Source organism: Solanum dulcamara, chromosome 10 (assembly GCF_947179165.1).
Source record: "Solanum dulcamara chromosome 10, daSolDulc1.2, whole genome shotgun sequence".
Taxonomy (NCBI): domain Eukaryota; kingdom Viridiplantae; phylum Streptophyta; class Magnoliopsida; order Solanales; family Solanaceae; genus Solanum; species Solanum dulcamara.
In genome coordinates, this window is record NC_077246.1 from 71,947,642 (window position 1) to 71,972,378 (window position 24,737).

General features: G+C 32.0%; 2 protein-coding genes across 2 annotated transcripts; one reads left to right on the forward strand and one right to left on the reverse strand.

Annotated features, from left to right (window-relative positions):
• Positions 1-8,599: 8,599 nt before the first annotated feature.
• Positions 8,600-16,677, reverse strand: LOC129871080 (very-long-chain (3R)-3-hydroxyacyl-CoA dehydratase PASTICCINO 2). The gene is made up of 9 exons (XM_055945948.1): positions 16,377-16,677; positions 15,956-16,067; positions 15,548-15,566; positions 15,366-15,454; positions 15,234-15,287; positions 9,972-10,042; positions 9,385-9,466; positions 8,984-9,080; positions 8,600-8,844 (listed from the first exon to the last, which is right to left on the reverse strand). Exons 1-9 carry the CDS (start codon positions 16,445-16,447, stop codon positions 8,774-8,776), a joined length of 666 nt encoding a protein of 221 aa, XP_055801923.1. The 5' UTR covers positions 16,448-16,677; the 3' UTR covers positions 8,600-8,773.
• A 1,885-nt stretch (positions 16,678-18,562) lies between these two features.
• On the forward strand, positions 18,563-22,346 carry LOC129871228 (kinase-interacting protein 1-like). The gene is made up of 2 exons (XM_055946124.1): positions 18,563-18,725; positions 19,723-22,346. The coding sequence occupies exons 1-2, from the start codon at positions 18,632-18,634 to the stop codon at positions 22,344-22,346; spliced, it is 2,718 nt and encodes a 905-aa protein (XP_055802099.1). The 5' UTR covers positions 18,563-18,631.
• The last annotated feature ends 2,391 nt before the right edge of the window (positions 22,347-24,737 follow it).

Below are 24,737 nucleotides of genomic sequence, written 5' to 3' on the forward strand. Positions count from 1 at the left end.
TGTAATCTTGATGAAGAAAAAAGGAAGAATATATGATGATGATATATAACAAAAAAATAAAAGATTGTTGATTAAGAGGTTTTTTTTTTTCTGAAGATTCTTTGACAAATATTCTTCACAAAAATTTTGGTCAGAGATATTGATTTGACTGAAATTTGGATTATTATTTTTTTTACTAAAGTTTGTGAGTTTGGTTTGTTGTATGAGCAAGTGATAAAATGAGATAAGTTTGGTTTTTTATAGTAGTAGTTGTAGTAGTAGTGTGGAAGCATAAAGTAGGAAATTGTGAAATTTTTTACATGCTTTTTGACTCATTCAGAGTTTCATTATTTTGGTAAAATGGATTAGTTTTGAAAAAAAATGTATATAAAAGATTAGTCTACTGTATTAAACTTCCATGATGTGCGGAATTCATGAAAGGATCGAACCATAAGGGTTTATTACACTCAGCCTTAGGCTATGTTTCTGCATGAGATTGTTTCTAGTACAACTCGAAATGTATGACAATAACTTTATCAATTACGCTCAATGGCGGAACTAAAATTTTTAATCAAGGGGTTCAAAGTATAAAGAAAAAGTGCAGGTGGTAATACAAGTGTGTGGTGAGCGTAGTAGCTCTCTTGGCATGCTCTTTGTAGAAGCAACCATAGATATTTCATTGGTTCATAAAAATAAACACCAAGCTAATTAAAGATATCGAGAACAAAGATACGTTGATAAAATTTTTAGTGGATCAGATATATTACATAAGTTAATCCCTAAAACACATGAAAATTAAAGGATGAAAAAGGGAGCAAGATGGGAAAGAAAAACATTCACCTTAACCCGCAAAATTTAACTTACCTTATCATACCACATTAAACATTTCTTCCTACTTTTACCCTACTCCATTGAACATTTTTAAATTTTTTTGTGCTTTTTATACCTTTATTTTGTAATATTTTAGTTTATTTGGCACTTTTTAAAAATTTTAAATTAGTATCCATTCAGTCACATGTTACTATAAAAATTGTCAAGACTCTCTAAAAGTGTGCAAGAATAGAGTTACTAATATTATAATGCATTTTCATGAGAAAAATAAATGGCATCATCAATTTTTTTAGTTCATGTAGTTTAATTTTTTTCGGAAACAGCCGTCCTACCTTGGTAGGAGTCAGGTCTGCATACACTTTATCCTCTCTAGATCCCAGGTGTGGGATTTCACTGGATTGTTGTTGTTGTTGTAGTTCAATTTATTAGGTTAGTCATCATTTATAAAAAAGACAAATGACAAATAAATCAAATAAGTTCAGTTTTCATCTCTTTAAAATAGAATTGAAAGAATAGAAGAGAAATTCCATGAATTCTACTAAGTTGATATTGTTAAAAAGGATATTGACGATTTTTAAGTTTCTTCATTCAATTACATCTACTTTACCTTATTTTAAAAAAATAAATTAAATTTCTATCTCAATATCAAGTTTAATATAATTCATCATTTTTAAAGAGTTTATTCATGTTAGTGCATGAAAAAAGAGTTACGTTGAAATAAAATGAATAATAGATATAAGAAGAATAAAAAATAAGAATAAAAAGAATATGTCTAATAAATTTAAATAAAGATAAATTAGAAAACAAAATGGTAGAAAAGAGAAAAATCATGAAAAAGGATAAGTCCAAAAGTTGAGCCCAACTAAGTTTTTACGATGGGACAAATTTTGAACCCCTTATCCATCAAGTTAAGCTTCTTACTTATTTTTAGGGAGTTCATTTTAATATATATACTCATAAAATAAGAATTTAAAGTTATATAAATAGTGTAATTTTTCGATAAAAAAAGGTGTACCTAGATCTGGATTATGCTAAAGCTCCTATTATAGTAAAAAATTGTATATATGTGTATCTTCATTCAACTGAGAAAATAATCATTTCATATCACTTTAAAGGTTCTTTAGGGTTTACTGTTTACTACTGTTCTCTCTTGCTGGTTTTATTTAAATAAATCTAATATTTTATTGAAGTTAAAAATATATTACTATTTTTGTCTTATTTTATGTGATGATGATTAACTTAACACAAAATTTCAGAAAGAAATATTTTTAAAATTTTTGGTCTAAAGTAAGCGCACAAATCATTTCATTAAAAGAAAATTAAGAAGTTTAAAGTTAAATTAATTTCAAATATAAAAAATATTATTTTTTTAAAACTCTGTTTGTGTGAGCTTATTCATACTGCTGGTTTTAATTTTGAAAAAGACGAGGATTGTGATAGATTGACAGTTAAGGTAAAACTTGTCAATTACATGAGTGAATATAGTCGAAGTAATGAAAATTCATATAGTCGATTTTAATTTAATTTTAGATTGTGACATAATTATTATTGTTGTTTTCCAAAAAATTGAGTTTTGCAAATTCAATTTATGAGTTGTTTGAAAAGGTACTCATTCCCCATCGCTCATGTAATAGTTTCTTTTACTGGTTATAAGTGTTTGAACATGATTTAATTGAGTTTCTTTTTTTAAAAAAATAATAATATTTGAAGTTAATTTGATAAATGGAATTTGACAGCTAAAGTTGTGTTTAGACTTGAAAATAAAATTAAAGAGGATTGTCCATGTTTTTTTTAATCTTAGCTCTATTTTTCTATTTTTTCTTTTTACAATTGTTTGTTTCCAAAGACTTACATGGGACAAGCAATTTCGTTCATCATCATAAAAGAGGAACAAAGATTTTCTATTGGGAGGCCTTGCCACATACTTCGTTTTTATTATCGCAATTCTAGTCATAATTTCTTCATTCACCATCAAAAAGATGGACAAATACGAGAGAAGAAGAGATAAAGGTCAAATCTATTACTAATTTAGTTCCTGCTGCAATGCTGAAATATCTACTGATATCAAAATCTTGTAAACACCGTAAAGCCGAATATTATAGACATCTATCATACTCATTTCGTGAGTGGAAACTTGATAAACTCCCAAAACCCTTTTTTCAATCTTCAAATTTTGTTTTTTTAAGTTTGTAGTTGAAATAATAGATTAAATAAATAAATGAACACTGATTTAAAATAACCTTTAAATAAACAACAATTCAATGTACTAAACTCCTATGTGCACGAGATTCAAAAAAAAATTGAATCACAATAATTGTACGCAATCTTACCCGCTCATATTATCCCAAGCATATCTAGAGATAATCCAGAAAAAGTATATAATGAAACTTAACTGTTCACCACTGCAATGACTAATTAAAGTGCAATTTGACTTAGAATAGTAATGTTTCCACTACCTATTGTAAGACAACTATTATAACATCTCCACACAAAAAAAAATAACACAAAAAGGGGGTGAATTTTTTTGGAATATTCTTTAATAAAAGGGTTCAGCCTTTTGGTAGAACAAAGTTTCTTATTTACTATTGTCCATTATATTTGATGGTCTATTAGTTCCTTGAATATATGTGAAAGCAATTGCGATTATACTACATTTACTAGATTTAAATCAGATATCTCGAATTTGAATTTTAAATATAATATCATTTTTACTAGAGAATGTTTTATTCTAAGGTATGATATTGATTTGATGTAAATCCGAATTAATTAACAAACCCTCATGAGATACATATCAAATCAGAAACAGCAAATTTCCACATATTTACAATGAGTTAGGAACAATTTTTTTTATTTTCATGTGATAAAGGACAATTTGAGCAAAGAATATTATCCACTGGAGTACTGATGTAGAATTGAAAATCATGAATAGACTTAAAGTTACAGATAATTTGGAAATGTCAAAGTTAATTAGTCTAAAAGAATTATACTGCACATTTTTTAATACAGTTCTTATTATTCAAGCGCTAGCTGCAATAAAAAGAACTGATTAGAAATAAAAAGAAAAGGCATCAACTACCTTTTTACTGATAGAATCGTCAAAGGTGAATATATAATTTTTAAAATATGAATATATCATTAATATATATATATATATATATATTGAGAATTAATCCCTGTTTGTTAGATAAATTATTAAATTAATTTTAAAAAATATATACATAATATATCTAATTTAACAAAAAGACTATATATAAATTCGCGTGCATCACAATATCACAACTAATTGCTAACACTCAATTAATAGTGTTGAATCGTTAACATGTCACTCGACTCCTTGGCTCACTATAGGTTCAAATTCCAAATGTGGCACATGATTTGTATTCTTTTTGAATCCATTTTGTCAAAATTTCTAATATTAATTAATGATATGTATTATATTTACACTATTAATATATCAAATTAAATTTTTTAAAAAAAATATGTGGATAAGCATGAGTAGTTGAGAGTGTTGAAGATATATGAAAAAAGAGAGACAAAAAGTAGCAGGTAGAATATTATTTTTGGTTTCACAAAGATGTACTTTTTAAGCTTTGACAGAACATAGAGTTTCCTAATATTCAAAAGTGCAATCATTTTCCGGCGCAGTTGATTACGGTAAATATGCCAGAAAGAATAACTTAGTACTCTCCTAGATTTTATGCAATTCAAACATTCTATATGTTTGGACAACTCATAAAATACTTATGTGTGTAGATAAATATTTGCTGATACTGCACATAGTAAATTCGCACATTTGATAGTTCAGATATAAAGTTTGAAAAATCAAGATATTTCAAATATATTTTTGATTATCAACTTTACAATACATATCGTGCATTTATTAATTAATTTTGATGTAAATACTGAATGATGATTGGTATAAAAGATCTATAATATCGAATACAACAACAATAATCCAATGAAATTCCACAATGTGAGGTCTGAAGAGGGTAAAGTGTACACAGACCTTACTACTACCAAAGTAGGACGGTTGTTTCCGAGAGACCCTCGACATAATATCGAATAGTTTATCGAATTTTTAAAAGATATAAGCTTTATGAACTTTTATAAAAAATATTTGTACAATCAAGTTACTTATTACTTATGTAAGGTAATAATGGATAAATCACCTCTTTTAATTATACGTATTATCCTTAATAATTATAATACTTTATGCATGTTTCAATTAAGGTTGAGTGTACGATTAAAGAAATAACATATTTTATGTAGTTATCTTCTTATGAAGAATTAACTTATAGTTGTTCACCTAACTACTTAAATTAAAAATAACTAGAGGAATATGATGTATACATATATGTATACTGACTAAGAAAAAAATACTACTGGGTATTTATACAAACATCCCTTAACTTACACTATTAGAAAAATGAGGAATTAGCGGCAGACAAAATTTTATAGCTAAACAATAGAGATTTCATACTAATTCCATTCAGTTATGGATTATAAGAAAATTCCATAGCTAACTTTATATTTTCTTGTAATGTGATTTATGTAAAAAGTGCTTCACAATATTCACTTAAAATTTGAGTTGGAAGAGGTGTAACTGAGTCGAGTGTCTTTCGAAAACAACTTCTCAATCTTCACGAGTCGGGTGTAAGATTTGTGTATAGTCTATCCTTTTCAAATATCATTTATGAGATTATATTAAACATTATATTATTATTGTTGTTGAGCTGAACTTATCAAATAAAAATATTTTATCACATATTCAGATATTAAACGCTATCGTACGATAATTTGAATATCTAAATGAAAATTTATTAACAAGCTTCTAGAGACTTTATATCCGTAATAGATGAACTCATTCTAGCTATATAGTATATAGTCTTTTATATTCCCTTCCTACATTATTTTTGTTTGTTTTTGGTATTTTTGGGGTCCCAAGACATAAGAGAAGCAAAGCTAAAAAGAAAAGAAAAAAACAGCTTTTTTTTTTCCTGCCTATTCCATTGTCCCTCCACTACTGAAACCATGGGGACCCAAAAAGATGTAAAAATAAATAAAAAGAAACACTGCAACTGTAAAAAAATCTACAGTGTCTGTTTGACCTCATATAATTCAATTAATATATTCTTAAAACGTCGCTATTTGTTTCTATAAGCTCCAAAATTTTAATTCTACCTAGGAAACCTTACCCACCAATCTAGTCGAGGGGCTCGTGTCTGATTAGCTAATTAGTGACTGGTAAGGCAATAGTGTGCAATAGTTGATGAAAAGTCGGTAGCTTGTTATGATTTAGTTATGTTTCAACCAAGAAGTTAAAATTAAAGTAAATGATAAAAATAAATTAATATTATCAATTTTTTACGAGTTTCATATATCAACTGTCCATTATTCACTTTATTTATATTTAAATTATCAATCTTTTTGGTTTAAAATATACTTTGATATTAAGTTGCCTAAATATTTATTCATAATCGGTAATAGATGAGTGTGTGTCAACTAAACATCCAAATGTATTTGTGAGGGAAAAACTTTGAAATTTTTTTGGGAACTAGTGTTTTGCCATATAATTTATAATTACTTGATAAATATATTTGACAAACATTTTAAGTTTTCAAGTTCTAGAAAAACTAGCATTTAGCCCAAAATTCCCAAATATTCTTGGCAAGTTATTTTTGAATAAAGTTTTAGTGAAGTTTCACCATGATCAAATATAATTTCAATTTTTAAATATCATTTTTTACTTCGAAAATCAAACTGACCCTAAATTCATTGCTATCTTTTTCTTGAAATTAATCTTATTTATAACCCTGTTAATACATAATTATGGTTACCACTTGTCTTCTTCTGACCAAGGGTCAATTAACTTTTACAATAACCCCCCACCACCACCACCCACCCCCCACACGGGGCACCCCTTTCTTTTTCATTTCCATCAAATGAAAATGGTTGTAGGTTTTTTTTTATATATAGTTATGGAATCAAAAGATCAGTAGTTTTAAGCTGTGAAAATAATTACCTCGCTTATATAAATGTGGATTATTATAAAAACGGCATATAATAGACTTTTGTAATTCAACGCATATCAGAAGTTTAATTTTAATGTACCTAATCCATTAAGGCTTAACTGTCTAGTTGCAAACTTGCAATACGTAGTGATAAGTTGGACCTTTGATTAAAATTTTCAAGTAGAGAAATTTGATTTTATAATCCTTTGTAAACTTATTTTTAGTTTTATGTCCTTATTCTAATGTAGTCTTATTTTTACTATCGATTTTTTTTTATTCAATTTGTAAATAAACATAATAGATTATTTCCTCGTACTTTTACACTGTTGGCTCTCATAATCTTTTGGGGAGTGAAATTAGATAGTATTGATTTATAATCATGCATAAGTAGTTAACTTTTTCCACGTGAAATAAAATAATAATTCCTATGAATATAAGACCAAATTTATGTAATTCGAAAAAGAAAAAAAAACACAGCTGGATGGTCACTTTTAGTGTTGGTTAATTAGAGAACATCATATTTTAGCTTTATCCAACAGTCAAAGTCAAATGTTTCCAAAAAATAATAATGCAATTTATTTTCAACGTAAAAAGATTGAAACTTGAAAATTGTAAAGCTCTAACTTTAGATATAGACTTTTAGTTAATAATGGGAAAAAGAATAGAACAAAAAGGAGGAATAATTTGTCAACTAAACTAAAAAGAAACAATTTATTTATTTTTTGCAATTTAAGAATTATGAAATATTTACATGCGCCATAAGATCATTTATAAGGTAATAACATGTAAATCTCTGCTATAAACATTAATTAATAACCTGATAAAATTATTTTTTTATAGTATGTCAAAGTATACTGATGGTGCAAATAATCTTAATAGCATTATTGTCAGTGCATAAAACTTATATTCCATTAAAATTATAAATGATTTACATTATTTATACGGACAATGTAATGATTTTTTACACCATCAATGTAATTTTAAAATGTTTTGTCAAGTTATTTATCATTTATTAATTCTAGGTTACGAATAAGTGTTAGTATTAAATAAAATTACATGTTATTACCTTTTAATTTATCTGCGTGTATATATTTTTATACCATCCATGCATAAAATTAAACTCAATTTTCGAAAACTCTGTAAATTACTTTATTATTATGAATAAATAGAATCACGAGTAATATACACAAGCTATTTTAATTGAAGGGAAATGGATAAGCAAAAATGAGAGATATGAAATGAAAGCTTCTATGATTTCGAACAATATTTGTTATTGAAATCCGACTAAATCCACATTTATATTAGGAAGTTCCATATTTAGTAGTATAGTACTTCCCAACAAAAACAATATTATATATGAAACTTAAATCCGAGACCTTTTTAGTGTGAAAAAGAAGTAATTATATGGTGTATACAAAAGGAATAATTTCACACGTTTAAAAAACTTGAGAAAATGAAAGGTGTAAACAAAGACAAAACAAAGAAAATGGAAAGTCTAAGAAATGGAATTGCTTTTTTTTAATAAAAAAGAACTTAATCAGAAGTCAAACATGTTGAATTTATGGTTATTTTCAATTTTTAATGAATATGAACACTAACATAATCACGTTATTCACGTATAAACTTACTTTAGGGGTATACGCAAGTCGATTTCGTTCAATTTGTTTTGCTCAGATTTCAATAATATCGAGAGGAGAGGAGCATGTCAAATCCTCCAAAAGTAGAGTACTTTTGAAAAAATCCAAGACAATGTGACAACATTTTTGAAAACTCTAATGTAATCTCAGCAAACTTTAAGTGAATTTCATTCAACCACTTGACTTTCACCAGAGAAATGCAAATTGTTCTATTGTCTAAATTAATAAGAAAAAATTGAACAGTTTGAAATACATTGATTAAGATTAAAATTGCTTACATTAATGCAATCTCCAACAGCTACATTTCGATCGAGTCTACTCCTTTTTCGATTTGGAGAGAGCTTTCTTTCTCTGTCCGAGCATGTAACCATACATGTGAGGACTGCCTGCAATTCCGAATATAGCAAACTAATCAAAATCTAAAATGGAAAAAATCGTCATGACATATATCATTTTTGGATTTTTTCGCGAGGAAAGGTATAATACAATGTTGAACTAAAAGAGCGTATGTTTGAGGATACTAGCCTGGGACATAGATACCGAGGGCCACAAGTCCTGCATAGTAGTAATCGAAAGAGAAGTTCCATTTGTTTGGCATTCTAAGAGAATACTTATCCGATCCCTAGAAAAAGTAGTTTGGTTAGAAGATGCTCCATGCATATAAACAGAACGATCAGAGCTCGTGGCAAGGAGCAAAATTCCAATTACAAGAGCCGAATAAACATGGTATATATAGTTGCAGGAACTTATGCACAGGTGTCTCCGAAAGGCCAAGATAAAAACTATAGAGTAAATCATTTCTAATGTCAAGACAGGAGGGGAAGCCAGGAAAGGGAGCAACTGGAAGGCTATGGATACAACGTGTTGCTACTACACAAATAATCATTCCGTACAACATGAGTCGAAAGAGAGACATGTTTCATTACCTTGAGGTAAGGCAGAGCGCTATATATCAAACCAACTTCACTTGTGATGCCACTAGGATACAGAACCAAGAAGGTACTGTACCTGCAAGAAGAAAATCGATACCCAAACTTCAGCTTTGAGGTGCAAATCAAACTAAATTGTACCTGCCAGAAAAGGTATTTGCCACTACTAGAGAAGGAAAAATGGGCACGAATCTGATGGGTTGTCCATTCATATACAAGGTTTGCATCTTAATCCCATATGATGCACTTGTGAAAATTTTCTTACCCATTTCTTTTCACTTATTTTATATTCTGTTCCATTGTCGATCATCTATAATGGCGTCATTTTTTCCTCTATATAGAAGACCATAACGATTAAGATAGCATTTGATAATCCCATATATGATGCACTTGCAAAAAATTTGCTGCTCAAATGAATTGATAAGTCTCTTTTGTGTGGTTAGTTGATAAGAAAATAGGTGGTTCATTTTTAAATGGGTCAAAATTAGGTTGATGGGTTTGTTAATACCAGATTACCAAATACCTCCACTCCATTTATAGGGGAAAACTCATTTATGAGGCTCACAAAGTTAAAAGGGTCATACCTTAGCCACAAGAGCCAAGAAGGTGCAGAACCAAATGCCTCCTTTGTCCCAAAAAATGAATATCGAATGATCTGAAGTTTGACCAGACAGAATATACCAATAATCAACATGTTGCTTAACCATGAATTGACAGGAACTATCAACACATTATTTAGATATGAGTATGAGCAGTTAAACAGTCATGAAATGACGTCTAATGTGCTCTCACAAACTTAATGAGAGCATCAGGGAACATAAGTCTGAATTACAAGATTCTCTGTTAAGTGTTAACTACATGGAGTAAGGATAACTGGGGGGAATCTTTGTTGCATTACGATAATTAAGTGGACCATTAGAAAAAAACAAATCCATCAAGCAAACCACTACCTTTTGTCGACTGATATCCCCTGGTGTAGAGTATTTCTGAATAATTGTGTTAGAATTATGCTTTTAAACTGCAGTTTTTGAATAAATCCAAGTTAATAGTTGGTTAGCTAGTTTTTTCTATTTATTAGTAATTAGTTTATTAAGATATTTTGCAAATATATTCTAGGCTAGTTTACCATTATTTTTTTACTATTTTTCTTCGTATAAATGTAGAGTCCAAGAAAACAAAATAAAATAATTCTATTTAGCCTCATTGCAGTATTTTTCTCTCAAAGACTTTCTCTGTTATTTTCTTAATTTCTTTATTGAAAAACCAACAAATTGAACATCATCCAATTTCACAATGCACAAGGATGCTTTAGTGGAAGTTTTTCATTTCAAAACATAAATGTTGGCCCTTTCCAATAGAGAAAGGAAAAGCAAAAGACAAGGATAGCTAAGCTAGCTTATTTGTAAAAAGAACTGTCTAATTTTGTAATATCATTGCGTACTAAATATATTTAGCTTCCCCCACAAAACACTCTACAACTTTTGAAACTAAGAAGAGAACTCTGGTGAGAGGAATTCAGAAAATTTTCCCGTCCAGATACCTCTCTATCCTCTTCTCTGTTCTCTTCCCATTTCTCCTATCTCTCTTAAAAAGAACTCTTGTTTGTCACTCCAATTGAAGAGACTGACTCTTTATCCCCATAGGTCTCTCGTTGAGAACAAATAGGACTTGCTTATAAATAGTAATGTCTTTTGACAGGATCCTCAGGAAGGATGATTGGGATGGTTAAATCCTACTCATCTCCCACCCTCCCTTCCCCTCCAACCTTGAATCTGTTGCCTCAAATAGGCACATTTGAGTGTGGGTCTCATGGGAACCAACTCAGCCTCAGGTCTTTGCAGCTTCACTGATCTCCACAACATATACGGAAGATAAAGGCTAATATCTATATGTTGTGTCGGTTGGAAGGTTAGTAGGCAGTAGAGCGTTGTCTTGCTTATCTTTCCTTAGTAGTTGTAGTATTTCTTTGTAGTTTCTTGTCCTTTGATTTCTGTTAGTATCTACTATCTCTTGTACTTTGATTATCGCACTATTTTGTTGTAGTTATGCCTTTTTTCTAGAATGTTTTGTCATGCTTTCCTTAGTATATGATTTTTCTTGAGTTGAGAATCTATTGAAAAACAGTCTCTCTATCTCCATGAGGTAGGAGTAAGGTTTGAGTACACTCTATCCTCTCCAGACTTGTAATGACCCTGAAAGTCATTTTTGAAATTTTTCGTAAGAAGACTATTTTACCCCTCCCTGTAGTTTCTCCGAGTCATATCTGATTGATATCTGATGTTGATTCCGTAGTTTTCTTGAAAAGTTGAGATTTTTGGTAAAGTTTGAGTTTTAGAGGTTTAGATGACTCAAAAGTGGTATTTGAGGTCATTCGGAGTTGCGAGTATCGGAACAAAATTGCGTCGATTCCATCAGTTTCGGAACGTTGAAATTTATCTAGGAGAGTTGACAGAATCACATTTGGGGTCATATCGAGGATTTGAGGGGTTGGGTTGGAAATAGTTGAGGTTTTGGCCATAGGTTTGACTTAGGTCAACATTTGAGGATCGGATGCTCGGAATTAAATTCCGACGACTCCATTGGATTCGGAGGCCTAGGGAGAGTTCTTGTGTAATTTTCGGAAGCTCCGAGGGCGTTTGGTCTTTTGAGGCATAATGTTAGTCTAGTTGCGACTTTTGGTTTCTGGGTCACGGAGGCCTTGAAATCGAATTCTCATGTTCCCTTTAGTCCGGAATGTCGAGTTTAGTGGGGATGCATATATGGTTTGTGTAAACGGGATCCCGAACGAATTCCGAGGGTCATTTGAAAACTTGGAGACTTAAGTAACATTGCTGTCATCTGGTGCCTGAGAGTTCTCCACGTTCGCGGAGGCTTGTCCGTGTTCGCGGAAGAATAGTTGTCCCTCCTCTGCGTTCGCAGAGCTTATGCCGCGTTCGCGGAGGGACATCTGGTTAGCCTCCACGTTCGCGGAGAGCAAATGACCCCTGAACAGTGACAAAGTCGGGGTCTAGCCTATTTTCACCATTTTTGGTGATTTTGGAGCTTGGGGAGGCGATTTTCAGAGGAGATTTCGTGGGAAAACTTTGGGGTAAGTGATTTTAACCTCCAATCTTGATTACCCATTGATTATTTGAGAGTTTTAGCATGAAATTGAGGTTTTTAAATTAGAGAGGTTGGGATTTTCAAGAACTTGAATTAGTTTCAATGTTTTGATGATTGTGAGCTTTTTTAAGTCCAAATCATCTTTCGTTTTCACTAGTAAACTCCAAATACCTTGAGGATGTTGTTTATGTAAAAATTTCTGAAATTTTCTGCTCATTTCGGAATAGGGTTTTTTGGGCATTTCGGGTCAATTTCGGTCCGGTTTCCAAAAATATGATATGGATATTGTTGGTTCCGTATTTTGATTGGGCACTTGAATTTGTATAGATTGTGGTGAATTGGAGTGCATTCGGAAGGGGAAAGCTCACGTGGAGTGACCGATCGAGTATTGGCTAAGACAAGTGGACTCTTAAAACTTTGTGAATCTCTTAGAATTCCCGAATATCCCGTTGTACATGTATTGGGGCTAATGGGGATGAGGTTACGGGTTTAATTGTGATACGAATTAATCTAAAAATGAATCGATGGGGTTAATAAAAGATTGTGTGTGATATTGTTGAGTATTGAAACTTACATGCCGTAATTTAGATATCTATGTGTATTTGATGAAATACTTGATAGTCTAATTGTGATTGCGGTTTGCGTGAATTGATTATTCCTCATTACTTGTGTGAGCATGTTGTTGCATTGGTTCTGAAACACTGTGATTAGAGGTATATGATTGTGAGACCGAAGTCATTTCCGGTCAGAGATATGATATGGCCAAGGTCATTTTCGGCAAGAGATTGATAGGATGAGGTCATTTCCGGTGAGATTATATTGCCGAAGTCATTTTCGACGAGAGATTGATATGCCGAGGTCATTTCCGACGAGATTACATTGCCGAGACCATTTTCGGCGAGAGCATATGGCCGAGGTCATTTCCTGCGAGGTTGTGGGACCGAGATCATTTCTTGTCAGAGTTTATCATGCCGAGGTTTTTGCCGGCAATTGCACACATGCATGATCATTGAGTGTGCATATACATATTCTGCATATCTGTGTTGACAGTTTGATGCTTGTTTGTGACTTGTGAGTACTTGTACGATACATCTTGTGATATTGAGTTGTGATCTGTATCTTATTGAACTGTATAGTATGAACTATTAGGTTAGGCTGATTTCTGTGCAAGTTGTAGTCTGGAGGTTCAGTTGGATTGGAAACGGAGTTCGTGTATTCTTTTAGATTTACTTAGTTTTTCTAGTTAGCTTGCTGGGTACCGCGTTGTTTGGTACTCACCCTTGCTTCTACACTTGTGTAGGTTCCAAGCCTGGATTTTGATCACTGTCCCTTTTCTTGATCATTCGAGGTTTCTAGGGGTTGAGAGAGGTAGCCATTGATATCCAGCCAACTCTCGTACTTCCTGTATTTTTATGCTTTACTCTAATTGAGAGTTGAAGACATATTGAGACTTGTACTTTCATTTCAGTATTACTTTCTTTAGCGGCTTGTACATGTGACAATCAATCTTTGGGGGAATTTTAAGTTGAAAGACTTCCGCTTTTGTTTATTATTTACCTATTTCGACTATTTCCACTTTATTTATCGAAATGTTGGGTTTTAGGCTGACTTGTCTGTTGGAAAAGGACAGGTGCCATCACACCCGAAATCGGGTTGTGACAAGACCCCACTGGTGGGATTACACTATGCATGTTGTTGTTGTTGTGCCGGTTGGAACATAACACCGAATCAAAATGAAAGCAGAAAAAGCAATCTCAATTTTGCTTTCGGCACTCATTGCTCATTGGTTGTCTAGTACAGCGTAAAGCATTACTCATGATTGTTAGACTAAGATATTCCAAGTAAAAAGAACCAAGCTATGGACTAAGATTGAGGATATTTTATCGATCTTATAATCAAATCTTCCTAGAGATCGATAGAAATAAATGGATATGATGTGTTAAAAGAAAAAGCATATGAGGTGTGAATGATCTGTATCTTTTCATTTGTCTACCCAATGAAACTCGTTGTGTTCGCTGTCACTTCCAAACTAAGAAGTACATCCATCAAAATCAATTGAGTGCCAAATCATTGGGAATCAATCTTAATCTAAAACTATATAAAACTAGAAAAGAATGTGGGGAAAATATTAATGCTAATGGCTAGTTTGGAAAAGAGGTGTTGCTCGGCTATGCATATTATGGCATTCTGACATATAAAGAAGAAACAGAATAAATCTTTATTCAAAAAGAAAAGATTAAACAGAGTCAAGGCACAGTTAACAATGTTTGCTTCGCCTATATTCAGACGTATCTTTGATCTGTTTTAATTGTTGTGATAATCACTACAACAAGGTGTGGTGGAAAACAACTACTCTACACTTGCAATCTATGTTGCGGACTAGTCAAAAATGTCAACGGATGTGTGTCGGATACTCCAAAAGAAGTGCATTTTGGAGAATCCGACACAAGTGCGGCAACAGTTTTTGGAGAGTCCGAGCAACATAACTTGCAATTACTTGGTACCAGCATAAGCCTCAGATTTTTACTCAGTTGTTTCGTGTTCTTTTTTCTTATTCTTCTACCAAGTATAGTAAATAAAGTCTAGAAGAGAGCACATGTGGCAAGAGAACTTTTTTAAAAAAATTAATAAATCGACAATCTGACCATTGCAGTTATTGTCAGGCGACTTGTAAACTCAAATTACTATATATAGACATCTTTAACATAAACAAAAGTTGAAGCTTATGAATAAGCAAGGCTCACCTCTGTTATAGACCAGCTAATCACTAGAGAACTAACAAGAATATGAGACCGAAGCTGCATCAGTAAATGAATTCGTTAGTTAAAGTACTTTTATATTGTATGTAGAAATTCAAGGAAATTAATTAAGCTAACCTCAGGGAAACTCCATAGAATACCCCAGGTTACATATAATCTTGAACTTATCTGTGGAAGAGTTGCTGATACTGGCGATCTTACCAAACCTAGTTAAGGTTGACGGAAAAAACAAAAGGTTATTACAATAGTTTTAAAACTTCTCCCTGAGCTTATTCAGGCTTGGAATCTAGTAAACTTACCCACTAAACCATGAAGTATCTGTTCCGTGATTCATGTGGAAAAGAAAATTAACATGTTAGCATCTAATGATAATAACGCCATGCAATAAAAAATACTAAGCCCACAGTTCTGCAGCAACAATTATTTACCCAAAATTTGATTAAGAAAATCCATAAGCATATAATAAAAGAATGGAGACGGCACAAACAACCAGCTACATGTCGGTTACGGCTACACAGGGCAAGTTACATGTGAGTTTCAACTAGGACTTTTATCCGGCAACAGTAGCAACACTTAGAACTATCTAAAAAATGACAATACACATTATTCATTAGATTTAAGTAACTACTCCCTCCGTTTCAATTTTCCACCAAAGGGGGTTCAGCCCTACCTGGCTCCGCCCCTTACATAACCATGGTGGGAGTTACCTCTAAAATGGCGGCAGTTTGAGCTAAAAGCAGAGGCTTCTCTACAGCATCATAGACATGTTCATGCCCTGATTCTTTCAGAGTTTTCACAGCAAGATAAAAAACTTGAAACCTGAAATTTCCAATTAAAGATCTCAAATCTACAGTTAACTAAAAATGAAAAAAATAATAATAAGCAAATCAATCAATCATGTTCAATCCAAAAAAAGTCCATATCTCCCAGGTGTCTGAACCCCGTATTTTCAACGCAGAACATAAATTTATGTATAAAAACTCATTAAATAGCGAAAAATAAAATGGGTTCAAGAACCTTAAATAGTGAATCCATAAATTTTAAATCTTGAATCCGCATCCGAGTAGAGAAAAAATTACAGATACAGGAAGATAGAAGAAAAAACAAAAGGTGGGTATTGAAGCTTACCATCCAAAAAAGACAATCCAATTGTAAAGTGTGAGGTAAATGCGTCTAAGAACTGACAAAACTCCAGCCATTGAAACACTCCAAAAAGCTTAAAACTTTGGAAAAAAAATACAAAAAACCCAATTGGGTATTTGAAGAAAGAAGGTTATTTATGAGAAATTAATCAGTGTTGGTGAGCAGATGAACTACTGAATCTGCTTCTCAACTGTCAACGCTTAGCTGACAAATTTTCATTCAAAATCTTGGCAGCTCCATTAATGTTTGAGAGAGGAGACTAAAACGACGTCGTAGTAGAGTGATGGTGAAAGATTCTCATATTTAACCACGTGTCAATATGTTATGAATGTTAGGTAGATAAACATAACTAAGGTCACACTTTATAAGCCCGGGCTCGACCCCTACATGGGACCGAACTTAGAACTGATCTCAAATTTTTGATTTGAAATTCGATTTCCGACTTCACATTTCATCCACCGATTTAAAATTTGACTCTCGATTTCGAATCGTGACATATTTCTTGATTTTGAGTGTTAGTATCTAGGCTAAGGATCAGATTAGGTTTTAATGAACTAGATTTTGACTTATAGTAAAATGCAAATAAATAGTATTGTGGAGTATTTCTTGCAAATCAGTTAGCATATTACTGGAGTTCGATTTGGATATTGAATTCTAAAGAAGAGTATGATTTACTCATGAAAATATACATAAATTTATATGGATCAATCCGTTTTTTCCCCAATTCATTGTGTTACGCAGTTCATTTTTATTCATATGAAATATAAGCGGGCCAAATTATTATTTATTTTTTGTTGATCCATTTTTAAAGTGTCATTAGTCACTGTTAAATACGATGTTTAAAAAAAAATTAAAATTATTTTTTTTAAACACATATTATAAATAGTAATGTAATTGTAAAATATGTCATTAAATATAAATTTAGGTTGTGTCAAAATATAGGACAAAAACATTTTCTTTAGTGACTAAAAGAGAAAATGTGTCATGGATAGTAGTACTTTACTCTTTTATACTCCTATCCCAATTTACACAAAATTTTAAGAAGTAAATTGACATTCAATAATCTTGAATTTTTGACATATATTTGCCTTCGTAGAAAAGGAATTACTTGCTAAACTTATAGTTTTGCTCATAGGACTTACGGCGTCAAACATTCAAGACTACTCACCTCCAAGACTTGTTAATTACTGATTGTTTAAGAAAAAAGGTATAACGTTCAAAACTTATAATTTAATGCAAGTCATCAATAAATATGTAACTATAAATTATCTTATTAAAAGTCAAAAAATATCTAAATAAAGAAGTATGCATTTTGGAACAAACTAAAAAAAATAACCCATAAATTTGGACGAATATGTTGTAAAGTTTACTTGTACATTTATATCAAATTAATAAATATAAATATACATAATTATCATTTAAATATAATTAATCAGTATATATTTTATTTTATTAAATTATTTAATTATAAATATAAGATACGAAAAAAATATTTATCATCGAATTTTCACACTTAAAAGAAAATGATTGTCATAATTTAAAAAAAATACAGTTGAGATGGTCCATAATTTAAAGAGAGTATAGGTGGCCTAATTAATAGAGAGGTAACAAAATGCCACATCTTTCTTATTCAATTTTGTTTGTCCCCCCTAAAGGTAGATATAAAACTAGACCAACCTTAATTTAACCTATAAACTCAAAAAGACTGATATTATAATTTCCTTTTTTCCCCAAAAAAAAATTACAACAAAAGATTTAACAAATCTTACTATAATCGAAAAATAAATCAACTTTGTCGAAATTTTATATAAAGTTATAATTAAGTATAAGAATAATTTAATGACTTTCTGCAATATTAGATAATGTTGATCGACTTTTTCGTTAAAAAAAATAGTTTGATTACTTCAGTGTAATAAAATAAAAGTTGAATTTAATTCACGTTCATGTAATTTTATTTGCTATGGCTATGACTTATTTTGTAGCTAAATTAGCTCCCAACCATAAACCAAAAAATTAATTCTTCTTTAATCTCCTAACTAACAAGAAATCTTGAGCTTTTTCTTAATTCTTCTCTTTTTAGTTTTCTTGTGCTTTTCTCTCATGTGTTGAAACTCTTCCTCTTTCCTAATATGTTTTTGTTCTTTTGAGAAAAAAATTAAAAAAGAGGAAGAGTTTCATCAATCATGTGAATTGTTTGAAAAAGAAAGAGAAGAAGAAGAAAAAGATCAAGAATTGACAATATGTTGCAAAGAGCTGCAAGCAATGCTTATTCATGGTGGGCTGCTAGCCACATTAGGACCAAACAATCCAAATGGCTTCAACAAAGCCTACAAGGTATGGTTTTCAACCAAAATAAAAGGGTGGGGTGGGGGTGGGGGTGGAGGGTAGGGGCATTGGTCTTGATATTTTCTTAAATTTATATAATTGCAATATCGAGATCAACTTGCAAACATTAGACTAATTTTATAGGATACTTGTCACCTCCCATCAGCACATGTACTACGTAATTTTGTACAATCATAGTTGGATAGATAGGAAGAAACTAGCTCCTCTTCATTTATTTTTATTTTTTTGTTTACATTGTAATGCTTATATCCCTCCATTTTTATTCAATTTAAAACCAGGCAGAAAAATATTACCAAAGGGTTCTAGATATATGCTAGATTAAACAATCTTACTACAACAATAATTATGTAATGCGTCTCAATCCCAAGCCAGTTAGGTAGGCTATATGAATTTTAAATGTCATAAATGCTCTATTTAGGCCCATAATAAGAGGGAGGTTCATTTCAAAGCTATGTTGCTTGGACTTTTCAAAATATTGTCACACTCATATCTGATCCTTCAGAAATAGATTACTTTTGAAGAATTCAATATGCACTTGCCAACATTTTCAAAGAGTCCAAGAACATAGTTTCAAAGTGGTCAATGGTAGTGATGTCAATCAAATGTGTCATTTTCATTTTGGCATAATACATAAACATATATTCAAATTTGACCTCAATTGACAAGTAAGTACTCCAACTTTGAGAGTGTATATTTAGACACCTGGATCAACTTGATCTCAACTGGCGACTTAACACTCCAACGGTGTCTCGTGGATATGCAATGCTGACATGGTACATAAATTTGGATGCGTTTAGATGATCATTTTATAAGTTAGGGTGTTCAACTGACACATTGGAGACGAGTAAAAGTGTTTAGATGTGCATACTAAAAGTTGGAGTGTTTACGTGATAACTGAGGCTAAGTTTGAATGCTTGTTTTTGTATAATGCCTTTCTTTTTCTCCTTCGTTTTCTTGCTTTACAATAATTCTTGCTTGTTAACAGATATGCAAGGGAGAGTTGAAACTGTGATTAAGCTCATTGAAGAGGATGGAGATTCATTTGCCAAAAGGGCTGAAATGTACTACAAGAAAAGGCCAGAGCTGATCAACTTTGTGGAAGAATCCTATCGTGCCTATCGCGCGTTGGCTGAAAGATATGATCATCTATCGAAGGAACTACAGACCGCCAATAATACGATTGCTACAATCTTCCCGGAACAAATTCAACTAGCAATGGAAGAGGAAGACGAATATGGCGCCCCAACTCCAAGAATGCCAAAGGATTTTACACAAATTCCACCAAATGGATCATCAAACATACCAAAGGCTCCTATAAAAGACTTAAAAGGTCTTATGTCAACTACCTCAAAACAAAGACAAGGCAAGAAATTGACAGATGATGCAGACAAACATGATGTTGCGAAATCTGGTTTGTCCAAAAACGAGGCTATTGAAGAGATCGACCAGCTTCAAAAAGACATATTGGCCTTGCAAACTGTGAAAGAGTTCATAAGAAGTTCCTACAAGAATGGACTTGAAAGGTACAGGGGAATTGAAAACCAAATCATGGAAAAGCAACAAAAGATATGTACGTTGGAGGACGAATTCGGTGAGGGTCGGGTTATTGAGGATGCTGAGGCTTGCAGTTTGATGGCTGAAGCAGCATTACAATCATGTCACGAAACATTAACTCATCTCCAGGAGAAACAAGATGTATATACACAAGAAGCACGAGACGAATTCAACAAAATTGAAGATTCTTGCAAGAAACTTAGGTCCTTTATGCATAAGTATCTTCCCGAGCAAAATGATGAACAGAAGGCTGATAGATTTAAATTCCTGAACCAAAAAGTTGGTAAGGAGATAGAGTCATTACAAGACAAGATTAAGGACCAAATCGACGCGAGCTCTAAAGGGTCTTTAACGATGTCACAATTAGCAGAGAGAATCGACGAGCTTGTGAATAAGGTGATCAGCCTAGAAACAGAAGTTGCATCTCAGGCACTTTTGATTGACAGATTAAGAAGAGAAGCTAGTGAACTCCAAACTCAAGTTCAGTCATTGGAAGACAATAAGGCAGCTCTGACAGGCGATACGTACAATCTGAATATCAGGGTGACCGCGATAGAAGCAAAGTTGGAAACTATTGAGAACATCAATAAAGATGTTGTAAACCAAGACAGTAGCCTACGGACTCACTTTGTTGAAGCTCGTGCTAATATAGACCATTTATCCCGTAAATTGAGTAGTGTCAAACCGGATGAGGAGCTCGATGGAACAGATTCATCACCAAATGAAGTGACTATGAGACAAGATCCTGTAACACAAAAAGATCATCCTAGTTCAGGTGAAGATCTGAAGAACTTAAGTACCATAAAAGAAAAAGATAAAGAAGTTCATAGAGAGCACGATTCCGTTCTAAGTAACAAAGGGGAAGTTAAAAAACCTACAAAGAAGCATGTCACATTTCTGCAGCCAATAACAGCTGGAAAAGGCAACAAGAAAGTCTTAGCTCAATCCGGAACTAGTGTTTACGAGACACAAATAGAGGACGTTGCAGAGAAGGATGATGATCTCAATTGGCAACAGATGCTGTTGAGTGGTTTGGAGGATAAAGAAAACATTCTCTTAAATGACTATAAAACAATTCTCAAGGATTATAAGGAAGTTACAAAGAAGCTAAGTGATATGGAGAAGAAAGATAGAGACATCGAGTTCGACCTCACACTTCAGATAAGAGAGTTTAAATATGCTATCACAAAGAGGGATGAAGAGATACATAATCTACATCGAAAATTGAGTCTTATGCAACAAGGACATGCTTCTGATCAAGATAAAGAGCTGAAGGAAGAAAACACTTCATCTGATCGAAGCTTCAAACCCGATGATCTACCTCAAAGGAAGGACAACGATACTCCTATAGTAGAGCATGATGAAGAAGACATCAAGACGATTTTGGTTGATCAATGTGCATCAGTACTATCGCCAATTGAAGGGAAAATCCGGTTTGGCATTAATTCAATTCTAGACGAAAACTTGGATTTCTGGCTAAGATTCAGCTCAACATTCCATCAGATTCAAAAATTCAAGACCACGATCCAGGACTTGCAGCTCGAAATATCCAAACTCAAAGACAAGGAAATGCAAGATAAATCAGAAATCAGGCCTATATATAAACACATGAAGGAGATTCACAGTGAACTGACAATGTGGTTATCACACACTTTGCTACTAAAAGATGAACTCGAGTGCAAGTTCTCAGCTTTATGCAGCATTCAGGACGAAATTACAAAAGCTCTAAAAGAGGGAGTTGCATTAGACGAAATCGGATTCAGCAGTCATGAAGCTGCAAAGTTCCAAGGTGAAGTTTTCAACATGAAACAAGAGAACAACAAGATAAGAGAGAAACTAGAAGCTGGTGTTCGTCGGGTAACTACACTTCAACTAGACGTTGAGAAGATTATAACACAATTGGATCAAGAATTCGGACTTAACGGAAACCAATCACAATTGATGCACACAGTGAGCAAGTCAATAATTCCTTTACACTCATTCATCTTTGGAACTAAATCGAAGAAGCAAAAGCGTTCAGTTTTTTCACGCATTCACCTCAATAGGAAATACTAGGTCCTTGAGGGCTTGGGTATCTTTGTGTAGAACATGTATTCTTGATCTTATTTTTTCTTCTTCCTTTTGTCTTTCCCAGGTTTATACATGTATCTGGAAGTTTGTTAATAGTCTAAGCAGCTATTATTCTCTACAAACATTTTGACCAGCATAAAATTATGTTCGTGCTTGTCAAAGGTAGTATAAAAATGAATGTTGTAAGACTATGTTATAAAAAAATATGTTCTTGCTTGTCAAAGGCAGTATAAAAATGAATGTTGTAAGACCATAGTATGAAAATTATGTTTGTGCTTGTCAAAGGTAGTATTGAAATGTATGTTGGTAACACTATGGTATGAAAATTATGTTCGTGCTTGTCAAATCTCTCGAAGATTTGAGTTTCTAATAAGGTAATTACAGTATGGGACAACTAATAAAAGAAGACAAGACTCAAGGTACTAATAGTGTTTGTTTTCCTCCCATCCAAACTAGGAGGCCACATACGAGAGTTCAACAGAATTCAGTAGCTTTAATCCAAATCCTCTATTTATATTAATAAATCCACTAAATATATACAAAAATTAAATACAAAATTCAATTATTTAACATGTCGCTATCCTCATAAAGTTCAAATGCTGACTTCGTCGCTCAAACTTTCTCAGAAATGACATCCCATTGCCCTTGAGACAAACTCACACTCCTACAAAACCATTTCCTATGATTCTCATCTTCTTCATAAACAACATAAATATAAAAGAAAATGGCGCTTCCAGCAATGGCAACGACGTAAAGAAACAGAGCAGCCAAGAAGCCTAAAATCGGCGAAAACTGAAAGACAAAGCCAAACATGATGGCTGAATACAAGAACCATATAATAAGTCCTATAATGTCCTTATGTAATGAAATTTCCTTTGATGGAAAACGACGATATACATACGAAAAGTACACTAACATGAAGAAGCTGAAATATACGAATAAGATGAAAGCTAAGAGCGAATATTGCTCGTGAATATATGCTCTGTAGATATTCCCCAAAATGTTAAATGCCATCAAAAAAGAAATATATATCATTGATGGTGAATAGCATGCCATAGTTCTTCTTTTGATGTTGATCAGGGTCGGAGCTACAATTCTGCTTACAAGTTCTGGAAAATCCAAAGTAACTTTGGCTAAGACTCTATATGTATGGTTAAAAATCCGCTAAACTACTTTTGCTAGAATTCAGAAGTTATAAACTCAAACTCTTAGTTTCTCCTATGTTTATAAAAAAAAATATGAGGTTCAATGTTGAGTTTGGTGGTTTAATTTATAGCAAATTTTTACAGACTTTATTATGAAAGATATATAATATGAAAAAATGAGCAAAAATGTCTTTAAATTACTTGGAAAAGACTCAAAGTTAACATTGTAAAATTGGAATTCAATGTTGGAGTAATTTCCTTGAAACATCTATGAAGAATCGATACACTTTAGTGGAAGCTGCCTTTGGTCCTTTCTTGGTCAGCTAGGAAGGTAGTTGTTGGTGTGGGGCATGCAAACGAAGTCACATATTGATAGCTGAAAAGAAAAGTCAATGTGGTACAGACATTTTAAGAAAAATCGTGTAGACTTAATTTGAAACAAATGATATTAGTCTGTATTTTTGTTGTTTTAGTCCAGCAATAATTTTATTTCTTTTTAGTTTTTTTTAGTTATTTATTGAGAACGAGAAATCAAGGTGCAAATTACAAGATGAGAAATATATCTGACAATAATATGGAAGTTTAGATAGTTAACCAATTGAATTAGTAAGCTTTGCATGAAAGTAGCTTCATTTGCTTTCCCATTCTTGTTGTTTTTAAGTTGCCCGGCTTCTGTTTCATTTTACTTACCCTTATATTAAAAAATATATATATTCTTTTTACTTGTCTATTTTAATAAATTAAGAGAGATTTATCCCTTTCATAACATGGCTATATATAGTAATAATAGTCAAATTTAAATTTTTAAAGTATAATTAATAAAGCTAGCTTAGTTAATGAAACAAACTCCTAATATATGATTTTTTAAAGAGAAGTGTCAAATAAAAAAAGATCAAGTAAAATGAGCGGTGGGAGTATAAGGTAATAACATAAAATTAAATGGCTATATGGTGGAGGATCATCTATAAACTTATCACAGTCACTTACTATTATATTTTTATAGTCTATTAATTGATACTCATTTCTTTTTAATTTATGTTACACAATTTAATTGGATACCAATTTTAAAATGTTTGTACTGCAATCTTAAATATGTTGTGAAATTCATGATGCTAGGAAACATATTCATTAAAAGATAGAATAAAAAAAATTAAAATTAAATTATTTTTAAATATAAGAAAATAATGTCGAACGAAATTAAAGTACTCCTTGTTATCAAAAGCTCACCGAG

Excerpts from the sequence above, each read along its gene's own strand:
- LOC129871080 (XM_055945948.1), bottom strand. The coding sequence starts at position 16,447 with ATGGCTGGAGTTTTGTCAGTTCTTAGACGCATTTACCTCACACTTTAC. Across the intron at positions 10,043-15,233 it reads TTAGCTGGTCTATAACAGAG|ATCATTCGATATTCATTTTT; the intron begins GTGAGCCTTGCT and ends GTCAAACTTCAG. Across the intron at positions 9,081-9,384 it reads GCGCTCTGCCTTACCTCAAG|GGATCGGATAAGTATTCTCT; the intron begins GTAATGAAACAT and ends TACTTTTTCTAG.
- LOC129871228 (XM_055946124.1), top strand. The coding sequence starts at position 18,632 with ATGTTGCAAAGAGCTGCAAGCAATGCTTATTCATGGTGGGCTGCTAGC. Across the intron at positions 18,726-19,722 it reads GCTTCAACAAAGCCTACAAG|ATATGCAAGGGAGAGTTGAA; the intron begins GTATGGTTTTCA and ends GCTTGTTAACAG.